Source organism: Danio rerio, chromosome 3 (assembly GCF_052040795.2).
Source record: "Danio rerio strain M-AB ecotype USA chromosome 3, GRCz13ab, whole genome shotgun sequence".
Lineage (NCBI taxonomy): Eukaryota > Metazoa > Chordata > Actinopteri > Cypriniformes > Danionidae > Danio > Danio rerio.
In genome coordinates this window covers 65,475,110-65,490,117 of record NC_141023.1, presented here as the reverse complement: position 1 = coordinate 65,490,117, position 15,008 = coordinate 65,475,110, and the positions used below count along the sequence as shown (strand labels likewise).

The 15,008-nt window shown below is 37.0% G+C and overlaps 2 protein-coding genes across 4 annotated transcripts; both read right to left on the bottom strand.

Moving 5' to 3' along the window:
- Window positions 1–434: 434 nt before the first annotated feature.
- On the bottom strand, window positions 435–13,377 carry LOC147846124 (uncharacterized). 3 transcript variants are annotated; one of them, XR_015481463.1, is made up of 3 exons: window positions 5,377–5,482; window positions 2,135–3,157; window positions 435–560 (listed from the first exon to the last, which is right to left on the bottom strand). XR_015481463.1 is itself a non-coding variant. In XM_087245450.1 (2 exons), exon 2 carries the CDS (start codon window positions 3,004–3,006, stop codon window positions 2,137–2,139), a length of 870 nt encoding a protein of 289 aa, XP_087101576.1. In that variant the 5' UTR covers window positions 3,007–3,157; window positions 13,186–13,377; the 3' UTR covers window positions 1,986–2,136. The 3 variants fall into 3 exon arrangements, 2 of the variants coding, with proteins under 2 accessions (XP_087101576.1, XP_087101575.1); XM_087245450.1 differs by lacking the exons at window positions 435–560; window positions 5,377–5,482 and adding an exon at window positions 13,186–13,377 and having other exon boundaries at window positions 1,986–3,157; XM_087245449.1 differs by lacking the exon at window positions 435–560 and having other exon boundaries at window positions 1,986–3,157.
- On the bottom strand, window positions 11,114–14,158 carry LOC137490785 (uncharacterized). Its single transcript, NM_001443492.1, has 2 exons — window positions 14,053–14,158; window positions 11,114–13,377 (listed from the first exon to the last, which is right to left on the bottom strand). Exon 2 carries the CDS (start codon window positions 13,253–13,255, stop codon window positions 11,942–11,944), a length of 1,314 nt encoding a protein of 437 aa, NP_001430421.1. The 5' UTR covers window positions 13,256–13,377; window positions 14,053–14,158; the 3' UTR covers window positions 11,114–11,941.
- Window positions 14,159–15,008: the final 850 nt, after the last annotated feature.

Here is a 15,008-nt window from a genome sequence, read left to right as displayed (position 1 = left end):
ATAAAGAGGAAGGTTTTGTGGTCTGAAAGTGGCTTTGTGGATTGGAATTAACGTTTACTTTTCAGATAGTAGTATCTATGCCATTAAGAACTAGTGCTTATTAATTAGACACTAGTTCATTTTATTAGATACTAGCAGTTATTTAATTGTGGCTAGTAACTATTCTGTTGTTACTAGTAATATTTAAAATGTGTCCATTGATTTTTATGGGATCTGTCATTGAGATATCAACTATTCAATTGCAAGTCCTTCAAAATGAACGAGTAAACAGACACTTCCGTGACCATTATCAACTAATCAGCAAAATCTGTGTATTTACAGTATTGTGGCCTTTTATTGTTATGTTTTTTGCCTTTTGTCATATTTTAACGTTTCAGATCATGAAATTAATGTAAATATGAGTCAAAGATAACACAAGTAAACACACCACGCAGTTTTTAAAAGAAGGTTTTTATTATCAAAGCAAAACAACACCCAAAACTACACAGCCCTGTGTGGAAAAGTGTCTGCCAGAAAACAGCTTGATGATCCCCAAGACTTGTGGGAAAATTCTCTGTGGACTGACAGGACAAAGGTTGAACTTTAGATTTGCTGTGATAAATGAAGCCATGAGTGTACCAATCAGTGGTGTAGACCTTGCTATACACACGTATACTCGGTATGCCTACTTCTTTCCACGAGCTGTTTTGGGTGTTACGACTTCTAAGGATCAATAGTTGCGAATATCCTCGGTATACTCACTTGTTTTGGTGAGTAGTCTTCCCTAATTTTGGTGTATTCATGTCTTCTTTAACTGTCAACCAAATGTATTTTGGTTCGCATCTTAATCTGCTGCAATTGGTGCGTTTGTTTAGCTGTGCGGATATTTCGTGCGTTTTTCGAAGATCACAACAAATCAACTGAATGATGTCTCACTGAAACTTTCAAGTAAAATTAAAAAACAGCATGGATGTCCCTTAGGCACTCCTATATTTCCATTCGGCCCCCCTAAAACTTTTGCGATTACCTTATGAACTGTGCATTACTCAATAACCGCCTCAGTCCCCTTTAAATTTGATATTGAAACGGTGGTAGACTTCCGCTCCTCTGATTTCAACTCGTCAGCAAAACACAACTGTGCAGACTGTGAGCACAAGGTGTGTTTATTGATAGATTGTTGGAATATCTGCGTATTATTATGTATATTTATGTAGGCTCATATACACTGAAATACAGCTTAATATAATCAGCCAATCTCCGGGTCTGCCGGGGTCACTGTTAGCAAAGCATAACTGAATTGGGATAAAAATAAATACATTTAAGATATCAGATCTAATAAACAGTAATTAATTGAAAAGAGGAAATATTAACTCCTTTATGTAAACTTTTAATTACTATTTTTTCAATTGTTATTATTGTAATTTTATTTATTTTTTATTATTATTTTTTTTGCTTCTATCGTAAACTTGCTCATTTATTATTATACTGTTTAACACTTTCTTTTAATTCTTGTATTTATTTTTAATTTATTATTATTTCTTTTGGAGGATATGTTTGTTTATAATTCATACATTTGAATTTATTTTATTTTAAGGGGAAAGTGGGAAAATAAGAAAAATAAGACACTCTGTAATTTTTTCCTTTGTTGTATTGTATACTATGATGTATTGTCTTGTTAATCTCAAATAAAAAAAAAATAATAATAATAAATTTAAGTATTTTTAAATGGATAGTTTACCTAAAAAGCGAATATGGTCATTATTTACTCAACCTTTACTTGTTCCAAACCGGTTTCTCTTTATTTTTTATTCTGTTGAACACAAAAAAAGATATTTCGAAGAAAGCTGGACACCTGTAACCATTGACTTCCATAGGTACATTTGTTTTTTCTTCCGTGTAAGTCAATAGATATAGAAGTCAATAGATGTTTAGTATATATTTACAAGTCTTACTCATGAATGAATGCAGCCCACTCAGAGACGTAATAAGGCACTCCCGGGCACAGACGTCCAGTCATTGCTATTGGACTGTGAAGAGACTTTCAACCAGCACAACAACAAATGCTTCTGAAGACATTCACCGACTACACCTTTAAGCTAAGAGCACCAGTGCTGCCAAGCAAAAAGGTTCATTTTGAGCCCTGGCACAGCCTTACTTTTAGGTTTTCTTTCCAGTGTGAATCCTCTCATGTCTTCTCAGAGCTCCCGACTGTGTGAATCTCTTGTTGCAGTGTGAACACATGTACGGTTTCTCTCCAGTGTGAGTCCTCTCATGTGCTCTCAGGCTACCTAACAGACTGAATCTCCCGTCGCAGTGTGAACACATGTACGGTTTCTCTCCAGTGTGAATCCTTTGGTGCTTTTTCAACTGATCAGCTGTAATGAAAGTCTTCTCGCACCCAAAGCAGACATATTCTCTCACACCAGTGTGGATCTTCTGATGTTTTATTAAACTTGAATGCATTGTAAAACTCTTTCCACACACAGAACAGGAATACGGTTTCTCCTTCGTATGAACTCTGAGATGGACCCTCAGACTTGAAACCCTTGCAAATGTTTTACCGCATTGATCACATCTGTGTGTTTTCACACCAGAGTGATACCCCACATGTTGATTAAGGTGTGATGATGTTCTGAAACTCTGTCCACACTGGGTACATATGTGTGGCTTCTCTCCAGTGTGGATCATTCGGTGTCTATTAAGGTTTGATGATAGTCTGAAACTCTTTCCACACTGGCTACATGTGAACGGCTTCTCTCCAGTGTGGATCCTCATGTGTTCATTGAGGTGTGTTGATATTCTGAAACTCTTACCACACGCTGTACATGAGTATGGTCTCTCTCCAGTGTGGATCCTCATGTGTTTAATAAAGCTTGATGAATGTCTGAAATACTTTCCACACTGGGTACATGTGAATGGTTTCTCTCCAGTGTGGATCTTGAGGTGTTTATTAAGGTTTGATGTATGTCTGAAACTCTGTCCACACTGGGTACATGTGAATAGTTTCTCTCCAGTGTGAACCATCATGTGGCTTTTTAAAGATGATGATGATAGTGTGAAACTCTTACCACACTCTTGTCTCTTCTTTTCATTAACAATGTCTTACTCGAGTATTTCCAGCTTTCAGTAGTTCATCATCTTCACTTCAGGCAATCTCATTCATCTGAAATCAAAAGGTCTGAAATCAAAGTAAACAAAGTTCTGTTAAAAGACAGAGTATGTTATCTGTCAGATATTAAGTCTGTGCAAAGCATATTTCTGAAATGACCACAGTGAGTAAATTACACTAGAAACACAAATGAATAAAAGACACAGATAACATTAGCAGCTATGAATAAATGTCAAATATTTTCCTAATGTTAAAGACACAATGGGTGATTGAGTTCAGAAACAGTTTTTTTGTAGTGCTGGTTAAAAATCTCTTCACATTTCGATAGTTATGATTAAAGTAAACAATCTACATGTATTAAGAAGTATTTTATATTCCAGATAAGGCACAGGACTAAAAATTTTAGCTAAATTATACATTTAAGGCCGAAAATTATGATGGGTAGCCCAAACTGTGTTAACAAATTAGGTTTGTTTCATTCAGATCAAAATCTGAGCAAAACCTGAAGAGAAATTTAACTGGAAACATTGGACGAATAAATAAACATTAAAAATGAACAAATTATACAGGGTTCATACACATTTTTACATAGAGGTAAAGTTGGTTTTATATTCACACATTCGTTAATTTAGAAGTCTCTGTATTGTTTACCATGTTACTTTGAATATTCGACCGGAATTAGCATGCAAGTGTGGCTTGAAAACAACATTAACACTATTTATTTGACTGTGAACAATGCTGTACTTTGATAGTCATTTACTGCTAATTAGGCTGGCTTGTGTAGCAAAATCCTATTTTTCTTCTGAGATTAAAAATTAAACTCTATCTCCTCCTAGAGCTTTCGAGCTATGGCCACCAAACTCACACCAGACCTCCAAACTGGTCTGACTCGGGGTGCTATATCTTTTCCTACTGATCCGACTTTCGGCTTTCCGAAAAACGTCCCGGGACCGTCGGAAAAATCCCATTGACTTAACATTGGACCAAAATTTGTGACCTCATAACTCTGCATCAGACTGTCACACAGACTTCTAACTGGGCTCATTTAACTCAGACTACCTAACTGCCAATAACTATTGAGCTTTTAACTTTCTGGCCACACCCTAGCAACCACTTTTGGGACCCTAGAAACTGTCCCATAGATTTCCACTGCAAAAGACTCTTATTGACTTTACATTGGGTCAAACTTTGTGAGCTCATAACTCTACATCAGACTGTTGCACAGACCTCTAACTGGGCTCATTTAACTCAGACTACCAAACTACCAATAACTGATGAGCTTTCAACTTTCTAGCCAAACCCTAACAACCAGATACGGTCCCATAGACTGCCATTATAGAGGTTCAGATTGATATCGTCATGCTGCAGTGTGATAAAGAAGCTTTGATACATCAACAGTCTAAGCTGTCAATCATCTCCATAGCAACAAAACAGACTAACCTAGCAACAATATAACAGCAGCTATATCTCAGCATCAGAACATCGTAGAGAAGCGGGGGTTGGCTTGTTTGACTCAAGCTAGCACACCATCTATCTATCTATCTATCTATCTATCTATCTATCTATCTATCTATGTATCGATCAATCTATCTATCTTTTTTTCATACTTTTTAAAACTGTTTAAACTAAATAAACTATTACCATCAGGCGTTCACAAGCCAGCCTCAAAGTTTGTCTTCAAACTTTAAGAATCTAATATGACTTTGCTATTTAGAGTTTTTTAAATAACAATTTAATGAAATTATATTATTAAGGGAAAGTCAGAATGTGCTAATATAAAACCAGCTTTACCTCTATCATTTTTACTACTAATGTTCTGACTTTTCCAAGACTTTTAAGTAAATTTTCATGTTTCATGTAACGTCTACATATGCGTGGTAAAAGAAAACCAATGCATGCTCAAATTTAATACAGCATATCGTAAAACACACAGCAATCTACTTTGGTTTAAATTCTATTTATATCTATGTAAAATGTATTTAGATAATGCTTACACCACACTAATAATGTGAAAGTATGTGACTGGCCAAAGACAGAAAATAAGTAAATAACCGATATTCAAGATACAGATATCTGATTAACATAACCGTATTAACACTGATTATATCTGTGCACAGCATATTTCTGAAACAACCAGTGAATTAAACTAGAAATACAAATTAATAAAGCTAACGTTACAGATAACATTAGCAGCTATGAATAAAGGGAAAATATTTTCCTAATTCCTGGACCAAAGTGAAACATATCACACTCGTGAACGCTACAGAAGTCAGATATAATACACTTACTTTGAAAAGACGCGCAATAACCGTAACAGAAGAATAATTATACAGCAAACGGCAAAGTTTAGCATTCATCAGCGATCCGACTCATACTCCATCCACTTCATACACTGAGCGCCGAGGCGGGATATTATTAGTCTGTGTGTGGCTCAGCGAATGCTGATTGGCTGCTGTTTGTTGCTCAGCGAATGCTGATTGGCTGCCTGTATGTCATTCACTCGGCAACAGAGAGAGGTTTTGTGGTCTGAAAGTGGCTTTGTGGTTTATAATGAATGTTTCTGGTTTAATAGTGAAGGTTTATCATGTTTAATGGTAGGTCTGTTCACTGTATGAAACACGTTTGGTGTGAATCCAGCATTATATTAAAGTCCATGCTGCTTTATAACATGATGAATAGACCTGATGCAGTTTTGTTTTGTGACTCAGATCAAAATATTCCGTTTTCCTCAGTTCTGCTTCTGTCACAAAGTTTTGGAGAACAGTAATGACTCGTGTCTGATGATTTTTGTCTTTGTTATTTACTTTGATGTGAGAAATGTGGGTTTCTTAGCTTAATAAAGAGGATTATCTTTAAAAAAAAAAAGATTTATTATCTATAGTAGTGTTTGAATGAATTGTTTGTGTTTGTCTTTTTTGTTCATGGCACTTCTTTAAATGTGTGTTTTAATGGATTGGTTGGTTTATGTATTGTTATATGGGTAATTCTTTAACTTCGGGCACTTTTAAGTCATTTGATTTATATCATATATCCATATAATTTTGTTCAAATTCTGCTTTCTTTGGCAAACTAATAATAAAACTTACTTTTATAAAAATTACCAGCTTTCTCTTATATATTTTGTTCATATTATTTAACCTCCTTTTAGGTGTCAAAATCACTGTTTTCGCCTTTTGTCGCACACCCAGAGTTTTAAACTTCAGCAATGACAATAACATTTTAAAATATTATTAATCTGGAAACTATTAATGTATCTTAGTTAAGCACTGGTGAAATAATTTAAATATTTTATAGTTATTAATGTGAGACTATTATCAATATTGTTTGATAGCATCAGCATCAGTGTCATTTCCAGCACAACACTGTAATGTCGCTTTAAAAAGTTTGTGTGAAAGATTGTTTTGGTGGTTCCTATGTAAATTAATAATGACGTCAATGCAAATGTTCAAGATGGAGGAAATTTAAATGTTCATCAACGACACTTAAAGAAAACTCAGGGTAAATGTCGCTTCACACATTAATTCTACACCATTTCCAAACATGCTGAGCCTTCAAAATTGTCTTTAAAAATCAAACATAATTAAAGGTAAATAAAAGTGTTTTGTATACACGAAATGCTAGTTTAAATTCAAAGCTAATCCATGAAGCTATCTATCACTCTTTCACAATAAACTGTACAAATGTTATTTCCACCACACTGCCCTGTAACATAAGCGCCACAGCTAAAGAAACGGATTGCTGCATGTGTTTGGACTGTGGGGGAAACCCACAGGAACGTAGGGAGAACATGCAAACTCCACACAGGAACGCCAACAGACCCAGCTGAGGCTCGAACCAGAGACCTTCTTACTGTGAGGCGACACCAATACCTTCTGCGCACTCCGTCTCCATTACTAAACCAAGTTTACTAAAACTTCTATTCACCTACTTCACAAGAGGTAGTCATACCTCCCTTTCCAGAGGCATAATTAAGTATAAGTTAATCCAGAATATCAATAATTAATAATAACTTGTTATTATTGGTCATTAATATTCATAAACTGAGCTAATTCTGCTACAGGCGACTGTGGTGGAAAAGACAGCATGGGGTGGAAATTACATTTATGGCATTAAAACACAATTGATAAGTACAGGGGTTGGACAATGAAACTGAAACACTGGCCAAGTTAGTATTGGAGGTTTCATGACTAAATGTGAGCAGCCTGGTGGCCAGTCTTCACTGATCTTCACTCCACCAGTAAGAGCAGAGTGTGGAGGTTTTAAGCAGAGGAACAGCACAGTTTGGCTTTAAATATTGCAATGCACACAACATTAAAGTTTAAAAGAGGATAAATTGTTGGTGCGTGTCTTGCTGGCACATCTAAATGTATTAAGAGCCATGATATCCAGAGTAATGTCAGCAAACCACTCAGAACAAGAACCACATCCAACTGGAGTAACTGTGGATGCTAGAGGAAGATGTCTGAAAGGGATGCAAATACTTTTTAAAATATGTTTACCTATCGCTGTTTTTTCTTCTCCCACCCATTTTTTTTTCTCCACCATTACGTCCCTTCCGGGTCTTCGGATAAAAGTGCCTGTAGTTGAAGTATTGCCCATGTGTACTTTTGTGTTACACTGTACATTTTCTGTATACAAAAATAAGTTTTTAAAGACAATAGCTAGTTTTTAATATTTACCTGACTGACATTTTTACTCAGTTGAATCTCTTAAATGTTTCCCAGAGATGGGTTGTGTTACGTCTTACACAAGTCTAGGGGAAAATACAATATTAATTTAAAGGAGCACTAAACTGGGACCAGTCACAACACAAAGAGTAAAGTTCCAAAAGCTTATTTACAAAACCAAGGTCACACAATGAGTGTTAAGGAAGCTCTAACTTCAGGAGGGGAATACAGCCAAAATAACAAACAAAACAGGGTTCTGTCTGGGAGTAAAGCCTCTAAATAAACTACAAGAAAACAATGATGAAAAAACAACAACAAAACTACACTGACTCCCTGACTGACCTCAAAACAGGAGAAATGGTTCAACAAAAAGGAATGGCCGTCCACCTCCTTACTGCTTCCTGGGGGAAAAAAGCAAAAGAAAGAAATCAAAGTTTAAACCGCGGTACTGCTCTTACACTGAAAAAAGTGTTGCATGCAGAACTGTTGCAAACAATTTATTGGTGTTGAATTTAAACAAACAAATTAAGTTTAATAATGTTCAATTTAATTTGTTTGTTTAAATTCAGCCCAAATAAGTTGTTCACAACCTCTTAACGTAAAAAAAAATTGAGTAAATCCAAGGAATCATCTTTCAATAATTTTTTAGGGATAGCTGACGTGAAACTGACGTTTCGACAGTGTCGAGATCCCGAAGCGCAAGTGTTTCGAAACACTGCACCGAAGCATGATCTGAAACACCCAGGTCATGTGACTAAAGTGTTTCGAAACACTTGGTCACGTGACGAAAGCGATTCAAAGCATCGATCATTTCAGAGGCGTTTCAAGACCCGGAGAATCTGCATTTGACTGGCATGATCTACAATGTGTCTCTGTATTGTATGGCCTAGTGGGCCGTGCGTGTGCACTATGGTACTGAAATTCAAATTTATTTTGGGTTCGAATCTCGACCAGTACAAAAACTCCAAAATCATGATTTTATGTATTTTAATCATGTTACTGATTTATGGTAGTACAGCTACGGATATGCCATCAATTTAGCATCATTTTTGTAACACTGCAAAACAATAATTCATATTTTTACAGTACTGTGATGGGTTTAGGTTTTGGATAGAAGTTAATAAAATACAATGGGAAATTTAATTAATAATATAAATAATTATTGTTAACTTCTGGCCACAACTGTATCTGATCTAGTAACAACCCTGTTTTATGAACAAAACAATACAAATTTATTTACAAGGTGTTCATTCGTATGTCAGAGCAATGTTGAAACAAAACGATACAATAACAAAGCATTACCAACTGGTATTAAAGCAATTGTGTTAGTCTGGATTCGAACCCATTATTCCCGCATGGTAGGCCCAAACTCTAACCACTTGACTAAACCATTTGAAGAGTCACGGCTACAACTTAGGGTTCGATACCTCAATTTGCTCAACTGTTCTTTGCTGAAGCTGTTTCAGTGAAATACAAATAAAATGACCACTAGGTGTCACCGTAGAGTGGTGTTTCGAAACGTTTCGATAGTGATGTGACGTTGTGCGCCGAGGCTTCGAAGCATGTATCAAAAAAACGATACATCTCGCAGTGAAGCAGTGTACCGGAGCTTGATTCGTTTTGCCATCATCACGTGATCAGTGACGTCCGAAGCTTCATTTTCGCCTTTACCCACGTGACTGCTTCGAATTTTGATTCAAAGGTTTAAACACCCTCATAGTAAAGTGTATTTCTAGAGAATTGGCGTCTATTACATACATTTGTTTCAAAGCACTGCACCAGTCTCAAACACCAGTAATTAAATTAAACTACAATAGTATTTTTTAGTAAAAAGGTTTTGAACAATACTAAAGTGTATTAGCGTATTTTTTTATGACTATCTTTAAAGAAAACCACCACATATCGTAGTATTGTGTTTAACAGAGGCCATCTGGTGAATGCGACCCTGAAGCATCGTTCATATAGCGTCCTCCAAGAGCACTCTCCTCCCAATCAGGAATCGCTGGTTCGATCCCCGCTTGGAGCAAGACTGTTTGTATTATGATAAACTTTTGAATACCTTGGATTTTACTACAATCATCAGTTGTGTAATGTAATACATCTTGTGTAAAAACTACAGTAATTGAGTAATTTGTTTATATTGCTGTTGTTGTATTACTACATGAATGAGTTGGTCAGTTGTGAACATTTGACATTATGACAACACAGTGCTTTCCCACACTTTCACCAGAAGAGGTCCTCATCGAGCTCTGATTTAGAAAGCTTCGAGTAACGAACCTTTTTCCGATACAATTGAGTCGAGCGCTTCACTGGTTCAGAAAGCTTCATTTCACCATCACTACGTTTCGAAGCTTCGACACATTTGCTTCGATAGTTTCAGTGTTTCACGAAGCCTCGCTTTGCCCATCACTATCATTTTTTTCAGTGTAGCCACAACAGAGAACAAGTACCAATCATGCACAAGTCAGATCTTAACTCACTACAGTTCAACAGCTTTAATTTAACTGAACCCCAGCTAGTGCTCTGGAGAAAGGTTCCTCTCTAGCTCCTTTCTCAACATCCAAGTGTTTGGCCTGTGTTTTTATCCCCTCTCAAGTCTCCATGGTAAGTGAACACAGCTGTGGGAAGCAATCAGCAACCTGCCATTCAAGTCAAGGCAACAAGAGAAGAACAGGGAAAAAGACATTTGACACAATATAAACAAGATAACTTGAAACAATACGTCTCTAAACGTAACAGTTGCGGCTGAAGGGCATCCGCTGCGTAAAAACTTGCTTGATGAGTTGGCGGTTCATTCCGCTGTGGCGACCTCAGATTAATAGAGGGACTAAGCAGACAAGAAAATTAATGAATGAATCTCTTAAACAGTAATAATAACAATACCTTTGGTAGAGAGTAATGTAAATGTTCAGATCACTGTGAGCCTTTGACTGTAATTATTTATATTGTGGACTAAAATGAAACAGTAAATAAAGACAAACACAGAAGCTCATGTTCTGGATCTCTTCATTCACACAGTCACACTGATGACCCACTAGAGGCCGGTCTTTATCAAGAGTGAGAACGGCATCAATATTCATGATAAAGCCCTCACTTTCTGTGTCACTTGTAAAATCAATATATTGTTTACAGTGAACGAGTAAACAGAGGGATTTTCAGATACTTCTGTGGCAAAAGCTTTAATCATTATCAACTAGTCAGCCAAATCTGTGTTTATACAGTATAGACGCCTGAAAAAGTGTTTCCCCCTCACTGATTTATTGTTATGTTTTTGCCTTTTGTCATATTTTAACGTTTCAGATCATGAAATTAATGTAAATATGAGTCAAAGATAGCACAAGTAAACACATCACGCAGATTTTAAATGAAGGTTTTTATTATCAAAGCAAAACAAAATCCAAAACTACATAGCCCTGTGTGGAAAAGTGTCTGCCAGAAAACATCTTGATGATCCCCAAGACTTTTGGGAAAATTCTCTGTGAACTGACGAGACAAAGGTTGAACTTAAGATTTGCCGTAATAAATGAAGTCTTAAATTCTGCTGTGCATCAAAATATCCACAAATGTAAAGGTCTTGATACGAGAGAATGAAAATAACACTGACAGATTTTGCTTCAGAAACTATGGAATAAAATCACTGCCATAAATATTTCGTGCGTAAATAAAATTCACGCATCCGTGATTATAAAATCGTAAAGGAAAACGGAGCGTACTCGCAATTTTACGACGGTACAATTCCTAAATCTGCGACTAGAACAGACACAGACACGACATTTTCTGTTTGTATATGACTGATGGATTTGCGTTGGGTGTACTTTACAAACACGAAATATAGTTTCGTCACGGACACGAAGTCCTGATGTCCAGCTTAAACCAGCCTAGGATGGTTGGCTGGTTTTAGCTGGTTGACCAGCCTGGTTTAAGAGGGGTTTTGGCCACTTCCAGGGTGGTTTCCAGCCATTCTCTGCCTGGTCTTAGCTGGGCAGGCTGGGAAATGACCAGCTAAAACCAGCTTAACCTAACTTGACTAGCCTGGTTTAAGCTGGACATAGCTGGTTTTGGCTGGGCTCCCAGTCTGGCTAACAGCACAATAATATTTGATGGTTGCACCTAAATTACGGCTGAAGCTTCTAGTTTTGAAGCCAGACAGTACTGCCATCCTAAACGTTCATTTTGAGGCCTGCTTTTAGGGTTTCTCTCCAGTGTGGATCCTCTCATGTTTTTTCAGATTTCCTAACAGACTGAATCTCTTGCCGCAGTGTGAACACTTGTACGGTTTCTCTCCAGTGTGCGTCCTCTCATGTGCTTTCAGATTTCCTAACCCATTGAATGTCTTGTCGCAGTGTGGACACTTGTGCGTTTTTTCTCCAGTGTGAATCCGTATATGGCTTTCCAATTGACGAGCTGTGATGAAAGTCTTCCCACACTCAAGACAGACATGCTCTCTCACACCAGTGTGGATCTTCTGATGTTGGCTTAAATTTGACTGCCGTGCAAAACTCCTGCCACACACAGAACATGAATACGGTTTCTCCTTCGTATGAACTCTTAGATGGATCTTCAGAAGTGAACTCCTTCCAAATGTTTTACTGCATTGGTCACATTTGTGTGGCTTCTCTCCAGTGTGGATCAACATGTGTTGATTTAGGTGTGCTGCTTGTCTGAAACTCTGACCACACTGAGTACATGCGAATGGCTTCTCTCCAGTGTGGATCCTCATGTGTCTATTAAGGTTTGATGATTGTATGAAACTCTTTCCACAATGTGTGCATGTGAATGGTTTCTCTCCAGCGTGGATCCGCATGTGGCTTTTAAAAGATGATGGGTCTGTGAAACTCTTACCGCACTGGGTACATGTGAATGGTTTCTCTCCAGTGTGGACTACTAGGTGTTGATTAAGGTGTAATAACTGTCTGAAACTCTTACTACAGTGGGTACATGTGAATGGCTTCTCTCCAGTGTGGATCATCATGTGTTTATAAAGGTTTGATGATTGTCTGAAACTCTTACTACAGTGGGAACATGTGTATGGTTTCTCTCCAGTGTGGATCATCATGTGGATTTTAAAAGATGATGATTCTCTGAAACTCTTACCACACTGGGTACATGTGAAAGGTTTTTCTCCAGTGTGGATCAACATGTGAATTTTCAAAGATGATAAATGTCTGAAACTTATTCCACACTGAGTACACGTGAATGGTTTCTCTCCAGTGTGGATCAACATGTGAATTTTAAAAGATGCTAATATTCTGAAACTCTTTCCACACTGGGTGCATGTGAATGGTTTCTCACCAGAATGGATCATTAAGTGTTTATTAAGGTGTATTAATTGCCTGAAACTCTTTCCACACTGGGTACATGTGAACGGTCTCTCTCCGGTGTGGACCATCATGTGATCATTAAGGTTTGATGGATGTGTGAAGCTCTTACCACACTGGGTACATGGGAACGGTTTCTTTCCAGTGCGGACCATCTTGTGAATCTTCCGGCTGCTGTGCATCTCAATCAATCTGTTTCCACACTGAGCGCAGGCGAAAAATCTTCTTTCTTTTCATAAAAAAATGTCTTACTTAAGTGTTTCCAGCTTTTAGTAGTTCATCATCTTCACGCAATCTCATTCATCTGAAATCAAAGTAAAAAAACTTTGTTAAAAGACATTCAACAGAGTATGTTATCTGTTAGATATATTTGATATATATTGCATATATATATATTTGATATATATATATTTTTAGATATATATTGCAAAGCATATTTCTGAAATGACCACAGTGAGTAAATTACACTAGAAATACAAATGAATAAAAGACACGGATAACATTAGCAGCTATGAATAAAGGTAAATACTTTCCCAATGTTAAAGACACAATGGGTGATTGAGTTCATAAGGATTTTTTGTTGTGCTGGTAAAAAATCTCTTCACATTTCGATAGTTATGATTAAAGTAAACAATCTACATGTATTAAGAAGTATTTTTATATTCCAGATAAGGCACAGGACTACAAATGTTTGTTAAATTATGAATATAGGGCCGAAAATTATAATAGGTAGCTCAAACTGTGATAACAAATGTAGATTTGTTTCATTCAGATCAAAATCTGAAGAGAAACGAAACTGGAAACATTGGATGAATAAATAAACATATTTGGGCAAAGATTTCTGAAACACCCAGATATACACAGATAACATTAGCAGCTAATAAAGGTAACTATTTTCCTAATTCCTGAAGGGATAATCGGTACCAAAGTTAAACATCACACTCATGATCGCTACAGAAGTCAGATATAATACACTTACTTTGAAAAGACGCACAACACCCGTAACAGAAGAATAATTATACAGCAAACGGCAAAGTTTAGCATTCATCAGCGATCCGACTCATACTCCATCCACTTCATACACTGAGCGCCGAGGCGGGATATTAGCCTGTGTGTGGCTCAGCGAATGCTGATTGGCTCCTGTGTGTTGCTCTGCGAATGCTGATTGGCTGCTGTATGTTACCAAGCGAATGCCGAGTGGTTGCCTGTGTGTGACTAAAGAACTAAGAATGACCAAGAGACGACACTCAATATGACGTGCTACTGCAATAGCAGCGTCCAGCCACAACCCCGCGATTCCGCCATTTTGGAGTGAAAGCTATCGTCCGATCTCATTGTTGTCAGAATGGCAAGCAGCTGCTTTGTTTTTATTTATTTAAAATGCACATTAAAGCTAAGATACAACCTAAAAGACGACATTAAAACACTTACTACGACAATAATCAGCACTTTTCATAGTTTACTGAACATGTTTATAATATGCTGCTGTTCTATTGGAATTTTCATTCTAAAATGGCCGCCGAGCGACGCTAGTGGCTGTTTATCAAACAACAACAGAGTGTCGCTTCTTGGTGATTCTATGCTCTTTGGTGGCTTAGCGAATTTGGATTGGCTCAATGTCAGCAATAGAGAAAGGTTTTGTGGTCTTAAAGTGGCTTTGTGGTTAAGAGTTATGTTTTCAATAGTGACGTTTTATAATGATTCAATGGTAGGTCTGTTCACTGTTTGAAATACTTGGCTTTTGGTGTGAACCCAGCTTCATAATAAAAGTCCATGCTGCTCTATGTTTATTATAAGTTACAGCTCCTATAATGTGTGTGTTGTGATCAAAATGATTCGTTTTCCATAATTCTGCTTCTGTCAAATGTTCGACTTGTGTCTGTTTGATATTTAGGCTACTTTGATGGGAGTAGTGTGGGTTTCTAATACATAACC